The sequence below is a fragment of the Bufo bufo genome, chromosome 3 (assembly GCF_905171765.1).
Source record: "Bufo bufo chromosome 3, aBufBuf1.1, whole genome shotgun sequence".
Classification (NCBI taxonomy): domain Eukaryota; kingdom Metazoa; phylum Chordata; class Amphibia; order Anura; family Bufonidae; genus Bufo; species Bufo bufo.
Window position 1 is genome coordinate 248397949 of NC_053391.1, and position 13582 is coordinate 248411530.

The following is a 13582-nucleotide window of genomic DNA, read 5'->3' on the forward strand; positions in this document are numbered from 1 at the left end:
CCTCCCCTAAACCGTGCCATCCACAGATCCCCCTCCCCTAAACCGTGCCATCCACAGATCCCCCTCCCCTAAACAGTGCCATCCACAGATCCCCCTCCCCTAAACAGTGCCATCCACATATCCCCCTCCCCTAAACAGTACCATCCACAGATCCCCCTAAATAGTGCCATCCACATATCCCCCCCTAAACAGTGACATCCACATATCCCCCCCTAAACAGTGACATCCACAGATCCCCCTCCCCTAAACAGTGCCATCCACAGATCCCCCCTAAACAGTGACATCCACAGATCCCCCCTAAATAGTGCCATCCACAGATCCCCCCTAAATAGTGCCATCCACAGATCCCCCTCCTCTAAACAGTGCCATCCACAGATCCCCCTCCCCTAAACAGTGCCATCCACAGATCCCCCTCCCCGACGCCCACAGGAGTACATTTATAAAATGTAATCAGTAACTTTAACTTTAATCATCGCTGATCTCTTTACTTGGATACCTTACTCTCAGCTCCGGTAACAGCAGGCAGTGCTCACTCACTGACATCACGCGCCTGCGCCGTCTAGTGGGAGAAGCAGGCACGTGACGTCAGTGAGTGATCGCCGCCCGCACTGCCTGCTGTTACCGGAGCTAAGGGCTCTTTCACACTTGCGTTCTTGTCTTCCGGCATAGAGTTCCGTCGTCGGGACTCTATGCCGGAAGAATCCTGATCAGGATTATCCTAATGCATTCTGAATGGAGAGAAATCCGTTCAGGATGCATCAGGATGTCTTCAGTTCCGGAACGGAACGTTTTTTGGCCGGAGAAAATACCGCAGCATGCTGCGCTTTTTGCTCCGGCCAAAAATCCGGAACACTTGCCGCAAGGCCGGATCCGGAATTAATGCCCATTGGAAGGCATTGATCCGGATCCGGCCTTAAGCTAAACGTCGTTTCGGCGCATTGCCGGAGCCGACATTTAGCTTTTTCAGAGTGGTTACCATGGCTACCAGGACGCTAAAGTCCTGGCAGCCATGGTAAAGTGTAGCGGGGGAGCGGTATACTTACCGTCCGTGCGGCTCCCGGGGCGCTCCAGAGTGACGTCAGGGCGCCCCACACGCATGGATGACGTGATCGCATGGATCATGTGATCCATGTGCATGGGGCGCTCTGACGTCATTCTGGAGCGCCCCGGGAGCCGCACGGACGGTAAGTATACCGCTCCCCCGCTCCCCGCTCCTACTATGGCAACCAGGACTTTAATAGCGTCCTGGCTGCCATAGTAACACTGAAAGCATTTTGAAGACGGCTCCGTCTTCAAATGCTTTCAGTACACTTGCGTTTTTCCGGATCCGGCGGGCACCTCCGGCAACGGAAGTGCACGCCGGATCCCAATAACGCAAGTGTGAAAGAGGCCTAAGAGTAAGGTATCCAAGTATAGAAATCAGCGATGATTAAAGGGATTCTGTCACCTTGTTTTAGCTTATAGAGCTGCGGACATGCACGGCTAGATCGCCGCTAGCATGTCCGCAATATACCTGTCCGCAGCTCTATAAGCTAAAACGAGGTGACAGAATCCCTTTAAAGTTAAAGTTACTAATTACAGTTTATAAATGTACTCCTGTGAGCGGCGTGGCCCTATATAGTCTTACCCCCGGGAACGCCTGGGGGTTAGAATATACCATCGGATTTGAGTTTTCACGATCTCAATGAGATCGTGAAAACTCAGATCCGATGGTATATTCTAACCCCCAGGCAAGCGTCCCCGTCACCATGGTAACACCTGGGGGTTAGAATATACCATCGGATCTGTATAAGACAACCCCTGGATCGGATCGGACAAGGGGCAAAAAAAATATTTAGCATATTGTGTAATCACTAAGCAAACAAGGCATTTTGCCGCCCCATTGGCAAGTGCCACCCTAGGCAAATGCCTTGTTTGCCTCGTGATAGATACACCCCTGGGCCACTATACCCAAAAAGAGCAATCTAACTTTCATCCATCCACAAAATGTCTCTTTAGGCCAGTCAATGTGCTCTTTGGCAAATTGTAACCTCTTCAGCACATGTCTTTTTTTCAACAGTGGGACTTTGCGGGGGCTTCTTTCAGATAGCTTGGCTTCACATAGGCGTCTTCTAATTGTAACAGTACTCACAGGTAACTTTTAGACCTTCTTTGATCTTCCTGGAGCTGATTGTTGGCTGAGTCCTTGCCTGTTTGGCTATTCTTCTATCCATTCGAATGGCAGTTTTTCGCTTTCTTCCACGTCTTTCTGTTTTTGATCGCAATTTTAAAGCATTTGCGATAATTTTAGCTGAGCAGCCTATCATTTTCTGTACTTCTTTGTATGTTTTCCCCTCTCCAATCCACTATTTAATCAAGGTACGCTGTACTTCTGAACAATGTCTGGAACAACTTTGTCTGGAACAACCTATTTTCCTTCCTGTACAACATTTGCTGCCTTCCTTCCTTAAATAATAATTTAATAATTGCCACCTGTTTTTCAAAGAATGAATTACCTCACTCATTGAACTCCACACTGCTATTATTTTGAACATGCCCCTTTCAATTAGTGATTGAATTATCAGAGAATCAGCAGCATGCATTTCATTACTGTTGGGTCTGTTGGATTTATATTACTCTACTACACCTGCTAGTAAATTATTTGCCATGTAGAAATATCATTTCTACCAAAAACAGTGATTAATCAGGTTAGTGATTTCTGACTGCTATTATTTTGAACACAATTGTATGTCACACAATTTTATATCACTTACTATTATTGTCTTTTTGTTTATTATAAGGCTTAATTTTGTTTTTAATTATGTTCTTGAACAGGTTTTTATCTATTGTGAATGTAGTTGTGAAATATTAAATACTAATTTAAGGTAATACTTCCTCCGGGTGGTTTCAAGTGTAGAGTGCCTGTTCTAGATATACATAATTAACCAATCGCTTTGACGGGGTGAGTCAAATTGACAAGATCACCATATCCAGAGCAACAAGAGGGTGAGCTGCTATATTCCTCCTATTTTTCAGCTTCAGTTCATGCCAGAGGACTGAAGCTGCCGCACAATGCATCCACCCCCCGCCCCATTTCCGCTGAGGGCAGCCAGAGCACAGCCGGAAGCAAGGTTTTAGCACATTCAGATGCCATGGTCACATTTGATCGAGGCATCCGAAGTCCGCGATCAGCATTATCGCTGTTTGCGGACTTAAACCACGGATGTCTGCTGTATAAAACAGCATGCTGCTATGGTGCCCACTGCACATGTTAGCGGGTGCCATGTTTAAAGTGCTGACCAGTGCCGTACATGAAGGGGTTAAAATGTGATTGTGTGGATTCACTTTGCATAGGCTACTTTCACACTAGCGCTAATATTTTCCGGTATTGAGCATCATCATATTGTTTCAATACCAGAAAAAAACGCTTCAGTTTTGTCCCCATTCATTGTCAATGGGGACAAAATGTAACTGAACAGAATAGAATGCTCCAAAATGCATTCCGTTCCATTTAGTTGAGTTCCCACACCTGAGAGCAAACCGCAACATTAGTGATGAGCAGCATAGGCAATATTCGTTTTTGCGATATTTCATGAATTTTTCGCATAATATTCAAAATAAATTCGCGAATTTTAGAATTCGTGATCTCCAGTCATTATTTTCACCATTGCGCAAATTGGCACTAATGATGCGCATATTTTTTGCGCAACACATGCAACTTCACTTTTTATCACATTTACTGATGAAAAAAATCTAGAATATTCGCGATTACGAATATACAGCACTATATTCTACATTATTGCGAATTCTCTAAGTGCTGATATTCGCGATAAAAATTTGTGATTAGAATATTCGCGATCAGCGCTACGCAACCTGTTGTAGTTTGCTTTCCGTCCTCGGATGCCACAATCTGCCACAATAGAAAACGGATCAGTCCTCTATTGACTTTCAATGGAGTTCATGACGGATCCGTCTTGGGTATGTTAAAGATAATACAACCGGATCCGTTCATAATGGATGCAGATGGTTGTATTATCAGTAACGGAAGAGTTTTTTCTGAACCCTGCCAGATCCAGCAAAAACGCCACAGCCATAGGCTGTCATCTTTTTTACTCCTTGTTATTTCACTTTAAAAAGCAGGTAAATAAGTGTCTGCTATGAAAATGTCAATATGATTACAAATAAACTGATGGTAACTTACATCCTTGAGAAGCCTTTATCTTGTAGCCATTTAGTCACTTCCTGTGGTGTAGAGTTTTGTTCCAAAGTTACTGCTTGTATTGGAACCTGCTGTTACAACAATAGAAATCTTTTTAATTCTTGTTTTATTACCAGTCATTCTAGGACTTTGCATTTTTATCTGTTGCTTTTATTATTTACCTGGTTATTATTTGTACTCTCCAATATGTTGTTTGGTACAAAACCTCTCTGCTTCTGAGAGTTCTCAACCATCCACCATTGCCGACTCTGATCTAGAACCTGAAGGAAATCATTAGAAGACTATCTCCTCATAAAACATTGAAAACTAAAGATACTTACTCTGTAGTCTAGTAATTTCTTAATTATAAGGTTACATGCCCATACAGTACCCCAGACCTGGGGGTATCTGCAATTGTTGTATTCCGTTTCGTATTGTGTATGGCATTATATTATTCATATTTTGCCTATAACTACCAGTAAGGTTTGGCAAAGGTTGGCAGGAATGGGGCCATCAACCCTGTTCCTCCCCTTCTTGGTAGGAGTGGGCTGTTCTTGCTTCCTGCCAGGAGGGCGAGTTCCTATGTAATGCAGCGCACTTTAATGAACAGTGGTTGGAATATGCTCCAAAATCAGCATGTGTTGCAATGTTTCAAGGAATTTGATATGGTTTTGCACAGCATAAAGGGTGAAAAAGACATTCATGTACATGTTCATAGAGATTTGTCAAACCCCATTCACAAGCATTGTACTATAATTTAGTTGTGGAATTGGCACATATTGTGCACAGACAATCCATAGTTAATTAGCTGTGCATCTGTTTAAGAGTACAAATGTTCAGTAAGGAGAAACAGTCACTATACTGTTTATTAGTATTCATGAAATCCAATTGGAGTAATAGGGGTTGATGCACATGTAAAGGATTTGCTGCAGATTTTCTGTATGGATTTGCAGATGAAAAATCTGTAGTGGATTTCAATGCTAAAAAGTGAATGAGATTTTTAGAAATCTTAATAATGACTTTTCATGTGGAAGTTGAATTTATGTGCAGATTTTTTAATCTGCAGCATGTCAACTTTGTCCTGGAATTATTATGGTTTTTCTTTTTTTTTTTGGGGGGGGGGGGGGGGGGGATTTTCCCCATTGACTTCTATATTTATTTAACAATGTTTTAATTCAGATGGAAAATCAACAGCAGAAACATCCACACCATTTTCCGCATCAAATCTGTAAGTAAATATTAAAGCAGAAAAAAAATCTGCAGTAAATATTTTGTGTAGAAGGAGCCTCAATTTTCCTATTGAGAATAAAGGTGCATTCACACTGTTTTTGCAGTGCATGTTGGAAGTATACAGTACATCGGAAGGGTTACCCTACGCATACAAAACCTCAGATTGATGCCTCCAATGTATTACACTGTATAGGCATACAGTGAAGTACATCATAGGCTTTTTTTGTTTAAAAAATAGATACCTCAGTATAGAATAGCGTAACTACTATTTTGGCCTCTTTTGGGTTTATGGGGCCAGTGTATAAATTTGACTTGCTGAACGTGTTCTGTAATGACTATAGGTAGGGACAGACAGGGACAGAGAGTCCCTGAACTAGAACCCAGCCCCCTTTACCTACCTACTTGCAATGTAATCCCTAAATGGCAGAACCACAATTGGACGACAGTCCCTACACTAGTATAGGTGCAGGACAAACAAGACACACAATACAGACAACAAAAACCACAGTCATACAAAATGGGTCAGAACTAGAGATGGGCGAAGTAAGCTTCAGATGTTACATCCGGATTTACTTAGTTCAAAATTTCAGATTAATATTGTACATAGATCCATCTCTGTACAGTATTAAAATATATGGGCTCCGATGAGCCAAAGTTAGATATTCACGAATATTAGATATGCACCCTAAGTAGTAAAGCCACTTTCACACAGTGAAGATTTGGTCTTTATTTTGCCTTAGAGATGAGTGGACTTAAAATTCGTTTTGTGTCCGGTAAGCCATATTTTAGAAAAAAAGTGTGTGAATCAATTCTACATGAATCAAATATGCTCAACTGGCCTGAAAATTGGTATATGACACTCTAAGGTCTCCTAGGACTCAAATCTTTTTTTATATCTTTGTTTTCTTTTCACATTAGTTTTTTGCTCTTTATTCCCCCCTTCCCCTCACAAGCTCTTGAACACAATGGCAGCAATAGCAAATGTGACACTGACATATATAGCAATAGGAAAATTCAAGGTTCACAGTGTTAAACAATGTTTAAATACACACTGCACCTTCACCGGTGTTATGCTTTTACATATTAGAAAGCTTTCAAAAATTGTCTTATTGGCAGCAGATGTTTATACATACGTTATTATGGGGAAAAACTGTGACTTATTGGGACCAAGCGTCCAAAAATTATGCCTTAATGGGGGCAGATGCCTGCCCCTGTTTATACACACATTAATATCATGAGAAGCAGTGGCTTGTTCTCCACAAGCATTCAAAGATGATGCATTAATGGGGGTAGAATGCCTGTCCATATTCAGACACACATAGGAAGAAACAGTGGCTTGTTCCAAACCAGCCTGGAAAACTTCTCCCTTTTCATTGGGAGCAGCAGCTGTACAGTGTCAATGTGGAAATTGTAGGATAATATTAGTATGTGTGGTAACATCACACCATGGAACAGACAAAGCAGTAGATGTGTGTGCAGCTCTTTTGGGGTAGTACAGGGTGGGCCATTTATATGGATACACCTTAATAAAATGGGAATGGTTGGTGATATTAACTTCCTGTTTGTGGCACATTAGTATATGTGAGGGGGGAAACTTTTCAAGATGGGTGGTGACCATGGCGGCCATTTTGAAGTCGGCCATTTTGAATCCAACTTTTGTTTTTTCAATAGGAAGAGGGTCATGTGACACATCAAACTTATTGGGAATTTCACACGAAAAACAATGGTGTGCTTGGTTTTAACGTAACTTTATTCTTTCATGAGTTATTTACAAGTTTCTGACCACTTATAAAATGTGTTCAATGTGCTGCCCATTGTGTTGGATTGTCAATGCAACCCTCTTCTCCCACTCTTCACACACTGATAGCAACACCGCTAGGTCCTCTATTACTATTCATAGAGGTCTCAGTTGACGCTGTGAATACCTATTTCCCTCACTCTAACACTCTCCTTGTATGCATTCGCTGCTGCTACAGCGTGCTATTGACAGTTCCTCCCTGCAACTAGACACTGTTTAAAACGTATCACACTATACCACCCCTCCCGACATGTTTCGCCACATGCTGTGGCTTCGTCAGGGGATGTGGGGTATATGTGTGACACATATACCCCACATCCCCTGACGAAGCCACAGCATGTGGCGAAACATGTCGGGAGGGGTGGTATAGTGTGATACTTTTTAAACAGTGTCTAGTTGCAGGGTGGAACTGTCAATAGCACGCTGTAGCAGCAGCGAACGCATACAAGGAGAGTGTTAGATTGAGGGAAATAGGTATTCACAGCGTCAACTGAGACCTCTATGAATAGTAATAGAGGACCTAGCGCAGCCTGAGTAGAGAGAGAGAGGAGGGAGACAGTAGAGAGAGAGACTAGTGACTTAGAGGTAGCCCTGCGGTAGAGACAAGTAGCTACAATAAATATAAGAACAGCAACATTGTTAACTGTATGGTCATCTTGATTACAGGGGTCAGATAGTAGAGATTCTCAGCAGGAGTGACACCTCCACTAGTGCTCTGCATGTGACTACATGATAACAAACAGCACAACAAACTGCCAGTGTGAATACCATCCTATATGAAAAGGTGGGATGAGATACACCAACCAAGGGACCCCGATAAAACAATTGTGAATGCAATCACACTACTCCGGAATAATCCCATATGACACTAGACACTGACAATTTTAAATGATTTTTCTTCTTTAGAGTGTGTGTTTAAAATAAACTTTTTAACAATTAATCAATAAAGATATAATTTTAACATTAGTTAGGGACCCCTACAGGGATTCTAGGTCTCAAAGATCATTGTTGTATTAATATAAATATCCCGAGGGTCTCTAAAAGGGACTTTGATCAATAAATTGGCCTAGGTTTTGCCACATTTTGAGCCTGTGCATATAGTATCAGAAGCATCATCAGTTTCCAACCTAACCATAACAGAAGCAGATCAGGCCCTCAAGTTTTTTTTTATGTTTTGGCCGTACATTGCCTCTGCTCTTTATTGCTGCCACAACAACAACCAGGTCCTGTCTAACACACAATTATGATCATAGGTTTCACCTTCCCTGCCACTTTTATCAGATAGAGATATTTCATCATTTGCTACTTGGCTCTTCTCACAATTCCTTCCTCTGCATTAGCGCCAAATGCCACTGTCGCCACAGCTAACACTGCCACTATCATCGTGGCTACAAGTGCCACTACTCAGGCACCACTACCAACACAGCTATACATTGGGTCCCCTACCTCCTCATTGCAGTCCAGATGGTGACTGTTCACAATACTCATCAACAGGAATACTATCTTCAGTATCTTTAATAGCACTAGTAGGGGGCAATAAAGTGGGGCAATCAGAAGTGAGCGAGAACTGTGACCTAATGTAACTACTACTGCTAATTGTGCCACTACAGCCACCCGCAGATTTTTTGGTTTTCCACTCCTTTATCTCACATTTTATTATGAGGACTATTTGAATAATGGCAACTCATAGGGTTGGTACACTGATTATTAACTAGTAACAAAATTGCAACTGGATTTTTTGGAAATTAACATTAAAATATACGTCCTGTCATGGATCAGTGGATGTGAACCCACTGTGCCACTGACTGGCTATACTTTGGAGGGGCGTGTCTAAGCAACTACCTGGTTTTAACTAGAGCCTCGGATGGTGAGGCTAGACTTGAGCCGTTAGGGTAGTTGCCAGGGGCTACTCCAGAGCAATCCCCGAGTCAGTGGCAGCTGGTTCAGGTGGACCAGAAGGTACCTGAGTAGGTACCAGAAGTACAAGCGTAGTCAGGTGGGCAGAGATGTTACCAGGAGCAGCAGTGTAGGACCAAAGGAAGAGGCAGAGGTGTAGTCAGACAGGCAAAAGGTCAAGGCAGGTGGCATAGGAACAGGTCAGGCAATCCGGATCGGCAACAGGAGAGTCAAGGCAAGCAGGAAGGGATCGGATGAGTAGAAGAATCCAGAACACACGTAAGTATCAGGAGCTTAGCAAAAACAAGGTCCTTGACACTGAGGCATCTGGAAAGGGGGCTGAGACACTTAAATTCATGCAGGAGAGCCAGAGTTGGTCAGTGAGGTCATCTGACCTAACCCACACAGCCCAGGGAGAAGTGTAAGATGAAACCAGCCGAACTCATGCTGTGTTCAGGGCTGAGTGGAAGCTGTGGAGCGGAATCCTCAAAAGCAATAACACCTACAGAAACAGAGCCCAAGACCGCAGCGGTGCAATGGGAAGCACCGGCCACAGGTCCCCGCTGAGTGCGGCGCCCAGGACCGCGGCGGTAAGCAGGGGAACAGCGTCGTACAGCAGCTGCTGTTGCAAGTCTCCTCCTATGAACACACTGCACACTGATATTGAAATACTAAAATGCTCTGAATTGCACAATTATATATCTTAGCAAAATTGCAACTATTTTATTTTTGGAAATAACACAGGTGAAATCAAGTGTCCGCCTCTCCAAACACAGCGCACACAGGTACTGATGCACTGAGATGTGCTAAATTTATACTGGTATGAATATTGATGTACTAAGACCTGCTGAATTTACAGAGGTATATTGACATCCTAAAATGCACTGAATTTACACAGAAACGTCCTCTCACGTCATTGGATAAGCTCACAATGGCATCTAGGCTACACACCTAGGCAATATCCTGCCATCTCATTTGCTTCTAGGCTGCCTGCATAACATTGTGGGCAAGCCTGCCGGCTAAAGCTCCTCCCAGGGTCACGATCCTTAGTCTTCATCCTCCCTGCCCATTTTCCCTGGCATCTTAACAGTTAAATGGCAGGTGGATCAGACACCAAAAGGGTACATTACATTTTGGGTAATTTGAGTCATGTTGTGTTGCTACTACTACATTTTCAGTTTAGTTAACCTATTTCCAACACGTGCCATACATGTATGATGCATTGGGAAGTAACCTTCGGACACACGCAGTAATAGTACAGCATGCTGATCAGATGAGCACAGGTGGAGTGTTTGCTCGATCAGTGACAGGGGCCTAGCTGTATCTGATGGCAACGATGAATACTCTGATGCTGACGGATTAACCCCTTAGGTGCTGCGGTCATTGCTGACCACCACATCTAAGGGGCTTACAGAGGGCTTCTTCCCTTACCCCATTTGTTCCCTGCTATGATATCTCGAAGTTTCAATAGCTGCTATGGCAGCTCAAGGCCTTACAAAGCCCTCAGGACCTGCCAACAACAGAAGCCTTTGAGTCTAAAAGGAGAAATGTCAGTGTAAACTATTGTAATGCATTGTAAAATAAATCAGACCTCCAAAAGTTGAAGTCCCATAGTGGGACGAAATAAAAAAAAGGAAAAACAAAGTTTTATTAAAAAAAGTTTTAAGTTAGAAAAAAGGGCGCTTTCCCTTATTTATAATAAAAAAATAAGCATACGGTATTAGATATCGTTGTGTTAATAATGGCCAGCTGTAAAAAATATTAAGTGAGCTACCATGTCAGAATACCTTAAGAATGTACGGAACAGACATTTTTTGGTAATTTTGCCTCACAAAAAGCATAACAACAAGCGATCAAAAAGTACTACCGAATTTTCCCCCTATAAGACGCACTGCCCCAAAAGTGGGGGGAAATCATTTGTGTATCTTATAAGGTGAATACAGGCCAGCGCATTGCAGGCGGTGCTGCATAGGAACAGCAGCCTGTGATGTACCGAACATCAATCCCCCACTTGTTATCTGCTGGCCTGTTGGAAGAGGGAGAGCACAGTGCATGTGCTGGCAGAGAGAGATAGAGACCAACGCGTGTGATGCGTGGCAGATGCATTCTTGGCAGAGAGAATATAGGCGGTTGCACTGGAGCAGGGAGACGATGGGCGGGAGCAAGCTTTCCCATCAAACATGTCTGCTCCACCTCTACATCTTCCCACGTGCCTGCTCTGGTGTATGTGCGTCCACTGGTAACTGTGCTTCAGCCCGTTGTGATAGAAAAATTCTGCAAAAGGTACCCCTAATAAAGTGTCCCCTTATTAAAGTGTCCCTCCAATACGTCAATGGATACCCCCCTAATGAGTGTGTCAGCAGCACATTCCCCCCACAACACGGTGTCAGCAGCAGAGCCCCGATAACATTGTCATCCACTGACAATTTCAGCTACAGTGCCCCCATAACATTGAAGGACACACTGCTGGCAGTTGGACGTGAGGTTATTTATATGGAACTGCATGTTGGAGATGGCTGAGGGGGGGGGGGGGGGAAGGGTGATGTTATTTACATGGGACTGTATGTTCATGGCGGCTGTGGGATGGAGTAATGTTATTTACGTGGGACTAAATGTTGAGGGGGCGATGTTACTTACATGGGGCTCCATTTTGAAGCTGGCTGTACTCAGTCTATATCAATAGAGGTTGATGTTGGAGAAGCTTGTACAGGTTATTGTCTTTGCAATTATCATATTTTTAGAAATCACAGAAAATACTTCTAATGTCTTCAATTGTTTTTATTCTGCTAAAGACATATATGTTATCTTGATCCATTTTGTTTTTTCAATTTTGTTTTGGCTCTAATTTTTGGTTTAGTTGTCCAGAAGAAAAGAAAATGTGTCTGTGAACCCTGCTTGATGTGAAATCTTCACATCAATACAGTGTTACACCAGCAATATCTATACAGTGCCTTGCAAAAGTATTCATCCCCCTTGAGGATTTGCATCATTTACTTTACAGAACATGCCCACAACCTTGAAGATTTTTTTTTTATTGTGAAGCAAACAACAAATAGGACAAAATAACAGAAAAAGTCAATGTGCATAACTATTCACCCCCCTAAAGTCAATACTTTGTAGAGCCACCTTTTGCGGCAATCACAGCTCCAAGTTGCTTTGGATAAGTCACTATGAGCTTGCCACATCTTACCACTGGGATTTTTGCCCATTGCTCCTTGCAAAACTGTTCCAGCTCCTTCAAGTTGGATGGTTTGCGCTTGTGAACAGCAATCTTTAAGTCTGACCACAGATTTTCTATTAGATTGAGATCTCAAATCATGCACAGAGAGGTACAGGTTTTGCTCAAGAATATCCCTGTATTTAGCATCATCCATCTTTCCCTCAACTCTGACCAGTTTCCCAGTCCCGGCTGCTGAAAAACATCCCCACAGCATGATGCTGCCACCACCATGTTTCACTGTGGGGATGGTGTTCTTTGGGTGATGTGTTGGGTTTGCGCCAGACATAGCGTTTTCTTTGATGCCCGAAAAGTTCAATTTTAGTCTCATCAGACCAGAGCACCTTCCTCCATACATTTTGGGAGTCTCCCACATGCCTTTTTGCAAACTCACAACGTGTCTTTTTGTTGTTTGCTGAAAATAATGGCTTTCTTCTGGCCATTCTGCCATAAAGCCCAACTCTATGGAGCGTACAGCTTATTGTCGTCCTATGTGCAGATACTCCAGTCTCTGCTGTGGAACTCTGCAGCTCCTCCAGGGTTACCTTAGGTCTCTGTGCTGCCTTTCTGATTAATTCCATCCTTGCCTGGTCTGTGAGAGTTTTGGTGGGCGGCCGTCTCTTGGCAGGTTTACTGTTGTGCCATGTTCTTTCCATTTGGTTATGATAGATTTGATAGTGCTCCTGGGGATCATCAAAGATTTGGATATTTTTTTATAACCTAACCCTGACTTGTCCTTCTCAACAACATTGTCCCTTACCTGTTTGGAGAGTTCCTTGGTCTTCATGACAGTGTTTGGTTAGTGATGCCTCTTGCTTAGGTGTTGCAGCCTCTGGGGCCTTTCAAAAAAGGTGTGTATATGTAATGACAGATCATGTGACACTTAGATTGCACACAGGCGGACATCAGTTCACTAATTATGTGACTTCTGAAGGTAATTGGATACACCAGAGCTTTTTATGGGCTTCCTAACAAAGGGGGGTGAATACATATGCACATGCCAATTTTCAGTTTTTTATTTCTAAACTATAGTTTTATTTATATATATTTCTCATTTCACTTCACCAACTCAGACTATTGTGTTCTGATCCATCACAAAATTCAGATTAACAAAACATTGAACTTAAGTCTGTAATGTAACAAAACACGAAAAAAGTCAAGGGGGGGGGGGTGAATACTTTTGCAAGGCACTGTATGTCTTATAGACTTGTCCTTTTAGGCGATTAGAATTTTTTTTTTCTTTTGTAAATCTCTTTTTATTGTT

The 13582-nt window shown here is 42.7% G+C and overlaps 1 protein-coding gene across 3 annotated transcripts in view; it reads right to left on the reverse strand.

Moving 5' to 3' along the window:
- Positions 1-13582, reverse strand: part of EPS8L3 (EPS8 like 3) — a 193622-nt gene that overhangs the window by 17036 nt on the left and 163004 nt on the right. For 2 of the 3 annotated variants that reach the window (XM_040424084.1, XM_040424085.1), the window contains exons 17-18: positions 4360-4458; positions 4181-4269 (exon numbers count right to left, since the gene is read on the reverse strand). In XM_040424084.1, the coding sequence (XP_040280018.1) occupies positions 4181-4269; positions 4360-4458 (188 nt within the window). The remainder of the gene's footprint in view (positions 1-4180; positions 4270-4359; positions 4459-13582) is intronic. The other variant, XM_040424086.1, reaches the window with a different exon arrangement.